A 15,846-nucleotide genomic window follows, 5' to 3' on the forward strand; every position below is an offset into this window, starting at 1 on the left:
ATTAAGCATAGCAAAGTCATAACAACATCAGTCTTAGAACATAATGGATACAAGGGATCAAACCCTAACAAAACTAACTCGATTACATGGTAAATCTCATCCAACCCATAACTGTCCAGCAAGCCTACGATGGAATTACTCACGCACGGCGGTTAGCATCATGAAATTGGTGATGGAGGAAGGTTAATGATGACGATGGCGATGGATTCCCCTCTCTGGAGCCCCGAACGGACTCCAGACCAGCCCTCCCGAGAGAGATTAGGGTTTGGCGGCGGCTCCGTATCATAAAATGCGATGAATCCTTCTCTTTGATCCCCCCCCCGAACATGAATATATGAGTTGGAGTTGAGGTCGGTGGAGTCTCAGGGGGCCCACGAGGCAGGGGTGGGCGCGCCCTGCACCCTCGTGGACAAGGTGTGGGCCCCCTGGTGTTGATTCTTTTGTTAGTATTTTTTATTAATTCCAAAATGTGTCTCCGTTGATTTCAGGTCATTCCGAGAACTTTTATTTCTGCACAAAAATAACACCATGGCAATTCTACTGAAAACAGCGTTAGTCCGGGTTAGTTCCATTCAAATCATGCAAGTTAGAGTCCAAAACAAGGGCAAAAGTGTTTGAAAAGTAGATACGTTGGAGACGTATCAAACCCTAAAAGCGCCGACGAAATATTCATCCAGCCACCGCAGAGTCCAGAACCACCTGATCCAATCTAGAGACCATCTCGAATGGGGTTCACCACCTCCATTGGTGCTTCTCCGATGATGCGTGTGTAGTTCTTTGTAGACCTTTGGGTCCGTAGTTAGTAGCTAGATGGCTTTCTCTCTCTCGCTGAATTCTCAATACAATGGTCTCTTGGAGATCCATATGATGTAACTCTTTTTGCGTGTGTTTGTTGGGATCGATGAACTTTGAGTTTATGATTAGTCATATCTTTTTATATCCATGAAAGTTATTTGAGTTTCTTTGTTCTCTTATATGCATGATCTCTTATAGCCCCATATTTATTCTCCGATATTTGGCTTTTGTTTGGCCAACTTGATCTATTTATCTTGCAATGGGAAGAGGTGCGCGGTAGTGGGTTTGATCTTACGATGCTTGATCCCAGTCATAGAAAGGGAACCGACACGTATGTATCGTTGCTACCAAGGGTAAAAAGATGGGATCTGTATCTATGCAATATATAAACGGATCTTGTCTACATCATGTCATCGTTCTTATTGCATTGCTCCGTTTTTCCATGAACTTAATACACTAGATGCATGCTGGATAGCAATCGATGTGTGGAGTAATAGTAGTAGATGCAGGCAGGAGTTGGTCTACTAATCTTGGACGTGATGCCTATGTAATGATCATTGCCTGGATATCGTCATAATTATTTGAGGTTCTATCAATTGCCCAACAGTAATTTGTTTACCCACCATTTGCTATCTTTCTCGAGAGAAGCCACTAGTGAAACCTATGGCCTCCAGGTCTTCTTTCTCATATATTTGCTTGCGATCTACTTTTCCTTTGCATTTTTATTCAGATCTATTAAGCCGAAAATACAAAAATAATTTGCTGCACTTTATTTTATTTACGATCTATTATTTCAATCTACTACATATTTCTGGCATCGTTACCCGAAAGGGATTGACAACCCCTTGAACACGTCGGGTTGCGAGGTGTTGTTATTTGTGTGCAGGTGCTGTTTACATTGTGTTGCTTGATTCTCCTATTGGTTCGATAACCTTGGTTTCATCACTGAGGGAAATACCTACCTTCACTGTGCTACATCATCCCTTCCTCTTTGGGGAAATACCGACGTAGTCCTAGCAGATAGGAGTTTTTTGGCGCTATAGTCAGGGAGCAATCAGTGATCCACCGTCGGGAACAGAATGCACACCCTTTTCTGGGAAGATCGGTGGCTTGGTGGCTTTCGGCTACAGGAGATCGCGCCGCACGTCTACGCGTCCGTGAGCCGAACTGTCAGGCGCTCTAGAACGGTGAATCAGGCCCTGAAATCTGCTGGTTGGGCTAGGGACATTAGCCCTGAACTCTCTATGGAGGCATTGCAGGAATACCTGCAGCTATGGGTGCAGTGTTGGGGAACGTAGTAATTTCAAAAAAATTCCTACGCACACGCAAGATTATGGTGATGCATAGCAATGAGAGGGAAGAGTATCGTCCACGTACCCTCGTAGACCATAAGCAGAAGCGTTATGAGAACGCAGTTGATGTAGTCGAATGTCTTCACGATCCGACCGATCCAAGTGCCGAACGCACGACACCTCCGAGTTCAGCACACGTTCAGCTTGATGACGTCCCACGAACTCCGATCGAGCAGAGCTTCAGGGGAGAGTTCCATCAGCACTACGGCGTGTTGACGGTGATGATGTTGCTACCGACGCAGGGCTTCACCTAAGCACCGCTACGATATGATCGAGGTGGATTATGGTGGAGGGGGGCACCGCACACGGCTAAGGGATCAATGATCAACTTGTGTCTAGAGGTGCCCCCTGTCCCCGTATATAAAGGAGCAAGGGGGAGGCCGGCCGGCCCTCTATGGCACGCCAGGAGGAGGAGTCCTCCTAGTAGGAGTAGGAACTACTCCTACTAGGAGGGGGAAATGAAGGGGGAGAGGGAGAAGGAAAGGGGGGCGCCGCCCCCCTCTCCTAGTCCAGTTTGGACCAAAGTGGGAGGGGTGCACGGCCTGCCCTAGGCCAGCCCTCTCTCTCTCTCCACTAAGGCCCATAAGGCCCATTATTTCTCCCGGGGGGGTTCCGGTAACCCTCCGGCACTCTGGTTTTCTTCGAAATCACCTGAAACACTTCCGGTGTCCGAATATAGTCGTCCAATATATCGATCTTTACGTCTCGACCATTTCGAGACTCCTCGTCATGTCCGTGATCATATCCGGGACTCTGAACTACCTTCGGTACATCAAAACACAAAAACTCATAATACCGATCGTCACCGAACTTTAAGCGTGCGGACCCTATGGGTTCGAGAACTTTGTAGACATGACCAAGACACGTCTCCGGCCAATAACCAATAGCGGAACCTGGATGTTCATATTAGCTCCCACATATTCTAGGAAAATCTTTATCGGTCAAACCGCATAACAGCATACGCTGTTCCCTTTGTCATCGGCATGTTACTTGCCCGAGATTAGATCATTGGTATCTCAATACCTAGTTCAATCTCATTACTGGCAAGTCTCTTTACTCGTTCTGTAATGCATCATACTACAACTAACTCATTAGTTACAATGCTTGCAAGGCTTATAGTGATGTGCATTACCGAGTGGGCCCAGAGATACCTCTCCAACAATCGGAGTGACAAATCCTAATCTTGATCTATGTCAACTCAACAAGTACCATCGGAGACACCTGTAGAGCACCTTTATAATCACCTAGTTACGTTGTGATGTTTGGCAGCACACAAAGTGTTCCTCCAGTAACCGGGAGTTACATAATCTCATAGTCATAGGAACATGTATAAGTCATCAAGAAAGCAATAGCAGTAACTAAAACGATCAAGTGCTAAGCTGACAAAATGGGTCAAGTCAATCACATCATTCTCCTAATTATGTGATCCCGTTTATCAAATGACAACTCATGTCTATGGTTAGGAAACATAACCATCTTTGATCAACGAGCTAGTCAAGTAGAGGCATACTAGTGACAATCTGTTTGTCTATGTATTCACACATGTATCATGTTTCCGGTTAATATAATTCTAGCATGAATAATAAACATTTATCATGATATGAGGAAATAAATAATAACTTTATTATTGCCTCTAGGGCATATTTCCTTCAGTCGCCCACTTGCACTAGAGTCAATAATCTAGATTACATAGTAATGATTCTAACACCCATGGAGTCTTGGTGCTGATCATGTTTTGCTCGTCAAAGAGGCTTAGTCAACGGGTCTGCAACATTCAGATCTGTATGTATCTTGAAAATCTCTATGCCTCCCACCTAGAATTGATCGCGGATGGAATTGAAGCGTCTCTTGATGTGCTTGGTTCTCTTGTGAAATCTGGATTCCTTTGCCAAGGCAATTGCACCAGTATTGTCACAAAAGATTTTCATTGGACCCGATGCACTAGGTATGACATCTAGATCGGATATGAACTCCTTCATCCACACTCCTACATTTGCTGCTTCCGAAGCAGCAATGTACTCCGCTTCACATGTAGATCCCGCCACGACGCTTTGTTGAGAACTGCTCCAACTGACAGCTCCACCGTTCAATATAAACACGTATCCGGTTTGCGATTCAGACTCATCCGGATCAGTGTCCGAATATAGTCATCCAATATATCGATCTTTACGTCTCGACCATTTCGAGACTCCTCGTCATGTACGTGATCATATCCGGGACTCCGAACTACCTTCAGTACATCAAAACACAAAAACTCATAATACCGATCGTCACCGAACTTTAAGCGTGCGGACCCTACGGGTTCGAGAACTATGTAGACATGACCGAGACACGTCTCCGGTCAATAACCAATAGCGGAACCTGGATGTTCATATTAGCTCCCATATATTCTACGAATCTTTATCGGCCAAACAGCATAACAACATACGTTGTTCCCTTTGTCATCGGTATGTTACTTGCCCGGGATTCGGTCGTTGGTATCTCAATACCTAGTTCAATCTGTTTACCGGCAAGTCTCTTTACTCGTTCTGTAATGCATCATACCGCAACTAACTCATTAGTTACAATGCTTGTAAGGCTTATAGTGATGTGCATTACCGAATGGGCCCAGAGATACCTCTCCGACAATCGGAGTGACAAATCCTAATCTTGATCTATGTCAACTCAACAAGTACCATCGGAGACACCTGTAGAGCACCTTTATAATCACCCAGTTACGTTGTGACGTTTGGTAGCACACAACTTGTTCCTCCGGTAATCGGGAGTTACATAATCTCAGTCATAGGAACATGTATAAGTCATGAAGAAAGCAATAGCAGTAAACTAAAACGATCAAGTGCTAAGCTGACGAAATGGGTCAAGTCAATCACTTCATTCTCCTAATGATGTGATCCCGTTTATCAAATGACAACTCATGTCTATGGTTAGGAAACATAACCATCTTTGATCAACGAGCTAGTCAAGTAGATGCATACTAGTGACAATCTGTTTGTCTATGTATTCACACATGTATCATGTTTCCGTTAATACAATTCTAGCATGAATAATAAACATTTATCATGATATGAGGAAATAAATAATAACTTTATTATTGCCTCTAGGGCATATTTCCTTCACGCAGGTCAATCGGGTGACCCTGATTCCGGAGGCCATTGATGAGATTAGTTGGGCCTGGGAACGGGATGGTACATACTCATGCAGTTCTGCCTATCAGGCTAATTTTTGGGGCCATGAAGTGTCGCCGACTGCTGTCTTCACGTGGTCATCAAGGGCACCGCTACGCCGTCGCTTCTTCACCTGGCTTGCAATTCAAGGTAGATGCTGGACGGCGGACCGGCTGGCCCGACATGGCCTTGATCACCACGACGCTTGCCCTTTATGCGCCCAGCATGAGGAGACCATTAGGCATATTCTGCTGAACTGCATCATGGCTAGGGAGCTTTTGGACTGTTGTCTGTGCGGCTCTGGACAAGCCAGATTGGGTACCGACAAGCGAAACAACATTGGTGGAGTGGTATGCGGAGAAGAACGGCACGAGCCAGAGCATGAAGAAAATGAGGACGACCATCCTCCTTGTCCTATGGGAGCTATGGAAGCACTGGAACGCCATCGTTTTTTATGGAGCCACACCATCCTTGTGAGTCTTGTTGCAAACCATTGAGAAGGAAGGTAGGGTTTGGAAGGATGCGGGACTTATAAAGGGAGACATGGAAACTCTCTTTAGGGCTGTGGCTAGGTGGGGAGCGTATGAGAGAGTAGAAGTGTAGTTTTTTACCTTTGCGGTGTAGTTGGGTTTCATGTAATGTAACTTCATGTAACACCCAACGTGGAGGGCCTCTCCCCCTTTCCCTTCTTTAATATATAGTGCGCACGCTCTGCGCATTTGAGAAAAACAATGGTTGCACCGGCCTTTCAAAGGACCATGATGTAAAAAGAATGATCTTCAGGGCAATGCCCCTAATTCTACTTTCATTGAAAAAGAAACAAGCCCGTGATGTAAAATGAGACGACATATGGTAATTGTTCGCTACTAGGCAGTGCTTACTTTCCATTGTCTATAAGGATTTTAAAATTGCTGGGACAATTTTTCTATTGTTTTTAGATGTTTAGGGTTGTTTCAGACCTTAGATAAGAAGTGACTACTTCTACCGAAAGATAAACTTTCTTTTCATATTTACCATGACATGTGCTGAGACCACCAGTTGATATACAGTAAGCTCGGTAAAGAGCTAACAAAAGTTTGATCATGTGACATTTTACAAAATTGCTTTTTTCTTGCCAAAACAACAACAAGCATCTGGACGGGTTCTTTCGCCGCACCTCTAGCTAGTAGTGCAAATTTCTAGCACAACCTCAAAACCAAGTTTCTACCCTAATCAAATTTGAACCTTTGTGAAAGAAGCACAGCATACAAGAAAATCGTACAATACAAAGAATCCCTCAAACACACATGCAATGTCGTAAACATCAAAGATGGCGTGCCATTTTATTGTTGTGTTTCTTCAAATTCCCATGTTTATTATAAAAAATGACATTGAGTTTGTTTTTCATAGGTCCACAGTAAAAAAAAGAGCTTAAATTTAAAATTTGACATGATTGTAATGTTGCACTTTATTTTTTTGGAAAATGTGTCGATTATTCTGCCTTTTTCCTATCTAATACCCCATAATCGGAAAAAAGGGGGGAAAAGAGATAGAAACACCGAAACACGCACGTGTTCAATCTCATCACACGACTACCCGGAGAACGGACGGACACGATTGAAGCTTATGACAACCAACCCGACTCGACTTGTTCAGGCTTCAGAGTCCACACCACACCCCTCTTCGGCCCCGTTCCTTTCCTTTCCCACGCCCCCACCAACCCAATCCTCGCGTCGCGTCCCCTAAACCCTAACTCGCCGCGAGGGGAAAGCGCCGCAAGCCATGGCGACGGCGGCGCCGGGGCAGCTCAACCTCGACGACTACCCGTCGTGGGGCTCCCGCGGCGTCGACTGCTTCGAGAAGCTCGAGCAGATCGGCGAGGGCACATACGGGTACGCGCCTATCGACCCCTCAATCCCAATCCCCCAATCCCGCGAAACGCATATCCGTCGGTCTGATTCGGCTGCCTCGTCTTTGTTGTTGCCAGGCAAGTGTTCATGGCCAAGGAGACGGAGACCAAGGAGATTGTCGCGCTCAAGAAGATCCGCATGGACAACGAGCGCGAGGGCGTAAGTATCCCGCCGCGTCTTCCTTTTTTTTCCTTCCCTAAATGATGTTCTTGGCTCTGAGGCTTTCTATTCTTGATTCGGCGCAGTTCCCTATCACGGCCATCCGCGAGATCAAAATCCTCAAGAAGCTGCACCACCAGAACGTCATCCAGCTCAAGGAGATCGTCACATCCCCAGGTTCGACTAATCATCCCACGAATCAGAAGGACATCATGTTTGGTTGTTAACTGCCTGCGTCCAGAGGACTAATGGATTGGATTGATTCTTGCAGGGCCGGACAGAGACGAGCAGGGGAAGCAAAGTATGGTTCTCTTCTAAGAACGATATTAGTGTTTCTGATTCTTCTTCTCTCAAAAAACTAAAATGAATGGTCCGTTGCCTAGTTTTGCCATTTGACCTGTCGTGTTGTTGTTCCATAGTCGATGGCAACAAGTACAAAGGGAGCATTTACATGGTCTTTGAGTACATGGACCATGACTTGACTGGGTTGGCTGATAAGCCTGGGATGCGCTTCACCATTCCACAGATTAAGGTAAAACCATCCATAAGTGTATGATGATGGTACTGGTTGCTAGTACAAGTGTGGTTCCTGACATAATGTCATGTACCAGTGCTACATGAAGCAACTCCTCACGGGCCTTCACTATTGCCATATCAATCAAGTTCTGCATCGTGATATTAAAGGTATCTATGGCAGACAATTTGCATGAATTTGGATGTTATGTTGTGACAGTGACTTTGTTGTTTTTATGCTAACCATGTATCAAAATTTACTCCTGCAGGATCTAACCTCTTGATAGACAATGAGGGTAACTTAAAACTGGCTGATTTTGGCCTAGCAAGATCATTTTCGAGTGATCATAACGCAAACCTCACTAACCGTGTGATCACTCTGTGGTACAGGTATTGCAGTGTTATCCTTTCGGCTTGCAAGTTATCTAGTGCAGTGTTTGTAATTGGATCTTGCTGACTCTTTTGTTGGGTTAATGATTTCAGACCTCCAGAGTTGCTGCTAGGAAGCACAAAATATGGGCCAGCGGTGGACATGTGGTCGGTGGGTTGTATTTTTGCAGAGCTTCTCAATGGAAAGCCAATACTGCCTGGAAAGAATGAGGTATGGTTTCTAAAGGTGTTGGACAGATTATTTTTATCAATTGCTTATTTGATGTGATGAGTTTTGTTATTATCATAATTCCTATTAGCTGTCAAATACTTAATGTTATGACTATGAAGAGACTTGGAATATCTTTAATTTATTATCCATTAAATATGATTATGGAGAGACTTGGAATATACTTATTATCAATTGAATATCTTCAATTCATTTAGTTCTCAAACCTAAATAGTGTAAGAATCATTTTTTATAATTATGAAAGACTGGGAATATATATCATAATGTGAAGCTGGAGCATTGAGGTAAAGAGAAACTAGCAGCCATTTGCATGTGTAACACACCTGGGGAGTACTAGAGATTGTACAATGTTGCAAGCTTATCCATATCTATCTGACGGCAAGTAGTTCAAAAAAGCGCTAGGCGTTAATTGTGCGTTTTGCCACCGCCTTGCGCTTTACTGACCAAAGCGCATACTTATGCGCAGTTATGCACAGATTAAGTGTAGTTATGCACAATGCGTTTTGCCAACGCCTAGAGCCCAGGTGCGCTTAAGCGCTCGCTTAGGCGCGCCTTTTTTAACTATGACGGCAACACATCCTACTATTTTTGTACTACTTGGAGAATATATGTCATGATGTGAAGCTAGAGCATCTAGGTAAAGATAAACTAGCAGCCATGTGTAACACACCTGGGGAAAACTAGAGATTGTACAATGTTGCAAAATTATCCATATCTATCTGACGGCAACACATCCTACTATTTTTCTACTACTCGGGGAATATCTCCTATAGACTGTACACTGTTGGATATATATCCTACAACAAATCGTACTTAGTGAATATCTAGCCATGTGAAGCTAGACATTTTAACTTGGTTATGGAAGGAAAAACACATCCTACTATGTTTGTACTCCTGTTATGTGAAAATGTTGCTCTTGTTAGTTCGAACACTCTTACAAAATTCTCCATATCTACAAATAATCTTTAGCTATACATTTAAAGTTGGTTACAGTAGGGAAACAAATTCCATTCTTGTAGTAGCCCTGTTATGTGAAAAAAGAAGTGCACCAATCTCGTTGTAGATGTTTTGGAAGTTAGGGAATGCTTCTCTACTTTGCAAGAGAAACCTGAAATTAACTCCTCTGTCCTCATTCATCTTTACTCTTAATTTCTTCAAAATGTGCGTGGTTCTCTTCGTGGTTATAAAAATATAGTTGCTCCCTGTCTAGCCCAGCAGTTCTTTACTTTGAGGCACTTCCAGTCAGTATCTGGAATCACCTAGCACTAAAGTGTATTTGTTCCAAGCTTGAACTTGTAGTCTACTGCAATCACGAGTAATCCGCTTGTCTCTGATATTTTGTGCAGCCAGACCAACTGACCAAAATATTCGAGCTTTGTGGTACCCCTGACGAATTGATTTGGCCGGGTGTGACAAAAATGCCATGGTATAATAATTTGAAGCCTCCCCGCCAATTGAAGAGGCATGTTAAGGATGCTTTTAAACAGTAAGTACTATGTATTATACTCGTACTTCTCTTTTCATCTTTTGTACTTGAAGCTTGCTCAGTTGCCCTTTCGGAAGAGTGTTTGCTTACCATGTGTGGTTCTAGTTTTGATTTTCATGCTCTGGATCTGCTGGAGAGGATGTTAACATTGGACCCGTCAAAGGTATAGTTGCTTCTTGTTTGCTTACGTTTATATGCTTTGATATGCGAAGTGTTTGTGAGCCTGGCTTTTTTGTTCATGTTTTCGTAACTGCCAATTCTTTTTATTATTCAACCATAATTTGACATGACTTGCACTCTCCAGAGGATATCTGCAAATGAAGCTCTTGATTCTGAATATTTCTGGACTGATCCCCTACCATGTGATCCTAAAAGGTGATGCTCGTAGGCCTTTTCCGTTCCCTGACTCGTGGCTTGCCATAATCATCCTAAGTTCTATTAAGACATACCCCACTATGATTAATTAATTGATGTCCATTTCCTTTTGTGTTTGCTGATGCAGCTTGCCAAAGTATGAGGCTTCACATGAATATCAGACAAAGAAAAGACGTCAACAGCAGCGGCAAGCTGATGATGCTGCTGCAAAGCGGCAAAAGACGCATCATCCTCAGCCTCCTCATGCCCGTTTGCCCCCAATCCAGCAATCAGGCCATCAAATAAGGCCAGCCCAGCCTACCAACAACCCGCATCCACCAATGGCATCTGGGTCAAATCATCACTATGGAAAGCCCCGAGGGCCAGGAGGGCCAAACAGGTACCCACCGGGCGGGAACCAAGGTGGTGGAGGGTATCCGAACCGTGGAGGGCAAGGTGGCGGCTATGGGAGTGGCCCTTACCCCCCTCAACAAGGTCGAGGGCCTCCTCCGTACCCTGGCGGTGGCCCAAGGGGTGGCGGCAGCAGCGGTGGCTATGGTGGTGCTCCAAACTTTCCACAAGCCGGTCCTTATGGTCCTGGCGGCGGCCCAGGCCGGGGGCCAAATTATCCCCCACAAGCTGGCTCTCGAAACCAGCAGCAGCAGTATGGAAACTGGCAATAGTATGTAGCATCTCAACAATACCATGTCATGTAGATTTCTTTTTCCTTTTCAAGAAGGCCATGGCATGTAGGAATTGCCCATGATAAGTGGAAACCTATGCGCTGATACTTGTATTTCAAGTTTAATTTAACTGATGTGCCTTTTGCTGGGCTTGATATGATAAGCTAATTTAAAGTTTTAGTTTGGTCCTACTAATTTAAAGTTTAATCAACTATATATTTATATAGAAAAAACACAGCAACATATAGTACACTAAATTAGTTTCATTAGATTCATCATAAAATATATTAGTTTCATGATTAGAATTTGTTTATACACTTAAAAGAAGCTTATTTGGGGACATACTTCAATTAATTTGAAATGGAGAGAATGTAGTAGTGCGTCGTCACTGGATTTTTTATCTTACACAAACAAGTAGAGTAAAAAGAATAATCTTTATACACAAATTTGAATTCCAGGATTTATAGGTCGAAATATTGTCGAGGTTCAGGTTTGCCTCGCCGCTGGACCTTTGTCCTTGCCCGTCTTCTTCGGCTGGTGCCCGTCGATGTCCTTGCGCTGGTAATAGTGCGGCGCGATCTCCAGCAGCCACTCCGGCTTGAGCTCCGTCACCTGCCGCATGTACTCCTTGCTGGTCAGCACCAGCTCGTGGTACACCACCCACGCCGGCGGCACATCCGCCATCCCGGAGCTCGGGTGCACGAACACCGTCTGCCGGCTCTTGACGGCACGGTACGACCCGTCCTTCTGCCGCCGCGCGGCATTGCGGAAGTATCCCGCCGTGACCGCCTTCCTTATCCCGTCGAGGTCGCCGGCGCCGGAGCAGTGCTCGATCTCCACCCGCTCCAGCAGCGCCTCCAGCTGGTCCCGCACGTCCCGCGCGCGCTTCATGGTGCGCGGCTGCACGAAGTTCTCGCGGCACCACTGCGACGAGTAGCCCGACTCCCTCCACGCGCTGTACACGTTGAGCAGCGCCACATGGTCGCCGACGTTGCCCGCGTGGAAGGCCTGCCGCGCCGTGTCGGCGAGCACCAGCTTGTCCTTGGGCCGGTAGAAGACGGCGTTGCCGGCCGACAGCATGGCCGCGATGGTCACCACCTCCTCGGAGCACCCGTACTTCTCCGACGCCACGATGGCCTTGGAGAGCATGGGGTCCAGGGGGAACTCCGCCATCCGCCTCCCGGTCTTGGTGAGCTCGCCGCGGCTGTTGAGCGCGCCGAGGGCGAAGAGCTCCTCCAGGGCCTTGAGCAGCGCCTCCGACGCCGGCGGGTCCATGAAGTCGAAGCCCACCAGGTCGTTGATGCCCAGCGCCTTGAGCCGCAGCACCACGTTGGCCAGGTTGCTCCTCTGGATCTCCGGGACCGTGTCGTCGTCCAGGTCATGCCTGAAGTTGTACTCCGTGAAGAGGCGGAAGCACTTGCCCGGGCCCGTGCGCCCCGACCGGCCGGCGCGCTGGTCCGCCGACGCCTTGGAGATGGGCTCCACGCGCAGCGACTCCATGCCCGTGCGCGGGTTGTACGACTTGAGCTTGCAGAACCCCGGGTCGATCACGTACTTGATCCCGTCGATGGTCAGCGACGTCTCGGCGATGTTGGTCGCCAGAACCACCTTGCGGGCGCCCTCCGGCGTCGGCTCGAAGATCTTGGCCTGGAGCTCGGTGGGCAGGTTCGCGTAGATCGGGCAGATCACCAGCTCCGCAATCTTGCTGCCGACCGTCCTCATCTTCTGCTTCAGCAGCTCTTCCACCGTCTCGATCTCCTCCTGCCCCGTGAGGAACAGCAGGATGTCGCCGGCGGGCTGCTTGACGTGCAGCTGCAGGACCGTGACGACGGCGGCGGCGATGTAGTCCGCCTCCAGCGCCGTGGTGTAGTGGATGTCCACCTTGTACCGCCTCCCGGGGATCTTGAAGATGGGGGCCTCGTCGAAGAAGTCGCTGAACCTCTCGGCGTTGAGCGTCGCGCTGGAGATGAGCAGCTTCACGTCCGGCCGGAAGCGCGCGATGTCCTTTACCAGGCCGAAGAGGACGTCGGTGGAGAGCGTGCGCTCGCGCGCCTCGTCCACGATCACCACGCTGTAGCTCGCCAGGTCCGGCTCGCCGAGGAACTCGCGCAGGAGCATCCCGTCCGTCATGTACTTGATCACCGTCTTGTCCGAGGTGCAGTCCTCAAACCTGATGGAGTAGCCGACCTCGTGCCCGAGCTTGACGCCCAGCTCCTGCGCCACCCTCGCCGCCACGCTCATGGCCGCCACGCGCCGCGGCTGCGTGCACGCGATCTTCTTCCCCTTGGCCGTGTACCCGGCCTCGTGGAGGTACTGCGGTATCTGCGTGGTCTTGCCGGAGCCGGTCTCTCCGACGATGATCAGCACCTGGTACTTCTCGATGGCCTTGAGCAGATCGTCCTTGAACTTGTACACGGGTAGGTTCTTCCGCTCGTCCTGCAGCTCCCGCTGTAACTTGACCTTGGCGTCGACGGCCTCGGCCAGTTCGTCCATCTCGCCGTCCGGCTCGGCGCCGGACTGCACCGTTGACTTGACGAAGTCGACCACGTCTTCCAAGACGAGCTCGTAGCCGCCGCCGGCCCGGCCACCATCACCTGATCCAAAGTGCAGCCGAGACTTCCTTATCTGCTGCTCTTCCCAGGCCTCCTACTCCGAGAAGAAACTGCTCCTCTTGCCGTCTCTCGCCGCCGACGCCTCGGGGTCATGGTACCGCTGCCTCGGAACGGCGAACCGCTTGGCCTGATCCACGTTTTCTGCGGCGTCGTATGCCTCTGGCATCCTGTAGTAGTCGCCGGCGTCGGCGTCCTTTCCGACGCGGTCCTTGACAAGCTCGTAGATTTCCTTCCTGCGCCTGAATTCCTCCTCTTCGGCGTTGGTCATCTTGACGCCGTCGAAGATGAGCTCGTTGTCGATGATCTCGTCTCGCATCTCCTCCACCTTCATCTTCTTCCGCTTCTCCAGGTACGCGTGCCGCGAGGCCGTCCTGAGCTCCGAGGTGTCGCCCCTGTCCATGGCTTCGGACCGCCGGGCGAGCTCGCCCTGTTCTCGCTTGGACGGCTTCCGGTCCGTCAGTTTCCTAGTGCTGGCCGCGTCGCGTTCTCTGATGTGCCGGTCGAGCTGAGCCTTCTCGATCTGGTCACGGTCCATCTCCTGTAGTTCCTCCCCACCAGAGTCGCCGCCGTCTTCCGCCGGTCCACGCCGCGCTCGCACTTTCCGCCCTGAATCGCGCACTACACTCGCCTCCTCCTCGCCGTCGTCATCCCCTTGGCTCGCGGCCTTCTGCCTGAAACGCTTCCTGCCGCTGTTGTTAGAGGACGACGCGGTGGCGGTGGCGCCGGCGTCTTTGGCGACATCGTCCTCATCGTCGAGCAGCTTGAGGGCGCTCTGCTTCCTGGCGAACGCCGCCGCCTCCTGCACCTGCTTCCGGTACTCGCTGACGCGGGAGCCCTTGCGGGGGAACATGGCGTGCACGTCCTCCGCGAAGGCGACGGTGTCGGCGGAGGAGGGGAGGCCGGCGAGGTCGACGAGGCGCGCCGCGAGGTCGGCCGGCGAGGCGCTGTCCCGCGCGAGGCGGAGCACCAGACGCACCACCATGACCTCGGAGTAGCCCACGAGCGCCATCAGACGGTCGGACACCCGCGTCTTGAGCTGGCCCTCCTCGCTGGCCATGGCGAGGCCGGCCGGGCGCACAGCACTCTCGTCGATCCCGGCCGCGACGCCGCCGCCGCCTCCCCGGCCACACGCGAGAGCGAAGTCGGTTTCGAGCGGAGGGGTAGACGTGCGGCCGCTTTATCCGCGCTTCCGTTGATGGATGTTTATTCTGACCAGATTATTATTGTGTACGTGATCGGAAACTGGGTATGGCGGTTCCAAACCGACTCGGCAGTGAGTTGGGAATCCGTGGCTCCACCGCGGGTGGAGTAGATCTCAGCCCTTCGTTTCTTTCTATTGCTGGCCGGCAAAGGTGCGCACACCGCGCCGTGCGAGTCGTTGAGTTCGCATCAGCGATTCAACAAGGAGATGAACGCGTCGACGGCAATTTGGCCGGATGAGTGGCGGCGGTGTTGCAGGCCGACTCGATGTTTATAGTATTTCGGGCTCAAGTGATCAAGTTCGAAGAAATTCTCTGGTTAATTGTAACGAGTTGTACATTAGCTTTCTTGGTCGTCAAGAAACAATAGCTTGACCGACATGAATTGAATACCATTAGGGCATCTCCAATGGGAGCCGCTTGTATAGACGCTAATGAAGGAAAAATTAAAGATTAAAAATTAAAAAGTCATCTAAGCGCCCGGACTTACAACGGCAGATGCTAATGACATGGGCTAATCAAACAGCCTGGGCGCTTACAGCGGGAAGGAAAAGTGCCTGGCGCTCGATGCACACTTTTGCGCCGACGCTTCACCTGGCACCAGGATTAAAGAAATCAATTGCTAATTGACCGGGATTTAGACCCTGACGCCTGTGTTTAAGCGCCGCGTTGGACATGCCCTTACTTGACTCTGGTCAATAGGACAGGCTTGCATGGTTGGAACTTCTTTCTCTTCACACGTGTCGTTTGGCCTAGGGATGGGTAGTCCTTCCGCGCAACGCCCCTCCGGCCTCGACTCGGCTTATTTAACATTTTTTTGAAACACATCAACAAAGAAAATCTCCTGGTATCCCTTCATAATAAATTGCAGTAGCTACATAAAAAACTGACTGCTCCGCTCCGGAAAAGTAGGATCGCACGAGGCGATCTAGGGAGGCGACGAGGGTTCCCTTACACGCCGCCGGTGGCGCCACCGGTTCCCTCTCTCTTCGTCGGCCGCTACGGCGGCGGGAGGGAGGGG

The 15,846-nt window shown here is 49.0% G+C and overlaps 1 protein-coding gene and 1 pseudogene across 1 annotated transcript; one reads left to right on the forward strand and one right to left on the reverse strand.

Moving 5' to 3' along the window:
* The first annotated feature begins 6,967 nt into the window (after window positions 1-6,967).
* Window positions 6,968-11,194, forward strand: LOC119277902 (cyclin-dependent kinase C-2-like). The gene is made up of 12 exons (XM_037559257.1): window positions 6,968-7,182; window positions 7,278-7,359; window positions 7,446-7,536; window positions 7,631-7,660; window positions 7,779-7,891; window positions 7,971-8,043; window positions 8,142-8,262; window positions 8,356-8,473; window positions 9,838-9,977; window positions 10,083-10,140; window positions 10,282-10,352; window positions 10,480-11,194. The coding sequence occupies exons 1-12, from the start codon at window positions 7,073-7,075 to the stop codon at window positions 11,012-11,014; spliced, it is 1,542 nt and encodes a 513-aa protein (XP_037415154.1). The 5' UTR covers window positions 6,968-7,072; the 3' UTR covers window positions 11,015-11,194.
* A 204-nt stretch (window positions 11,195-11,398) lies between these two features.
* LOC119300231 lies at window positions 11,399-14,683 on the reverse strand (annotated as a pseudogene).
* Between the last annotated feature and the right edge of the window lie 1,163 nt (window positions 14,684-15,846).

The sequence above is a fragment of the Triticum dicoccoides genome, chromosome 1A (assembly GCF_002162155.2).
Source record: "Triticum dicoccoides isolate Atlit2015 ecotype Zavitan chromosome 1A, WEW_v2.0, whole genome shotgun sequence".
Classification (NCBI taxonomy): domain Eukaryota; kingdom Viridiplantae; phylum Streptophyta; class Magnoliopsida; order Poales; family Poaceae; genus Triticum; species Triticum dicoccoides.

Bases quoted from the DNA above. Each gene is read 5' to 3' on its own strand.
- LOC119277902 (XM_037559257.1), top strand. From the start codon at position 7,073: ATGGCGACGGCGGCGCCGGGGCAGCTCAACCTCGACGACTACCCGTCG. The intron at 7,661-7,778 runs GTATGGTTCTCT...GTTGTTCCATAG, and splicing joins AGACGAGCAGGGGAAGCAAA to TCGATGGCAACAAGTACAAA. The intron at 9,978-10,082 runs GTAAGTACTATG...GTGTGGTTCTAG, and splicing joins GTTAAGGATGCTTTTAAACA to TTTTGATTTTCATGCTCTGG.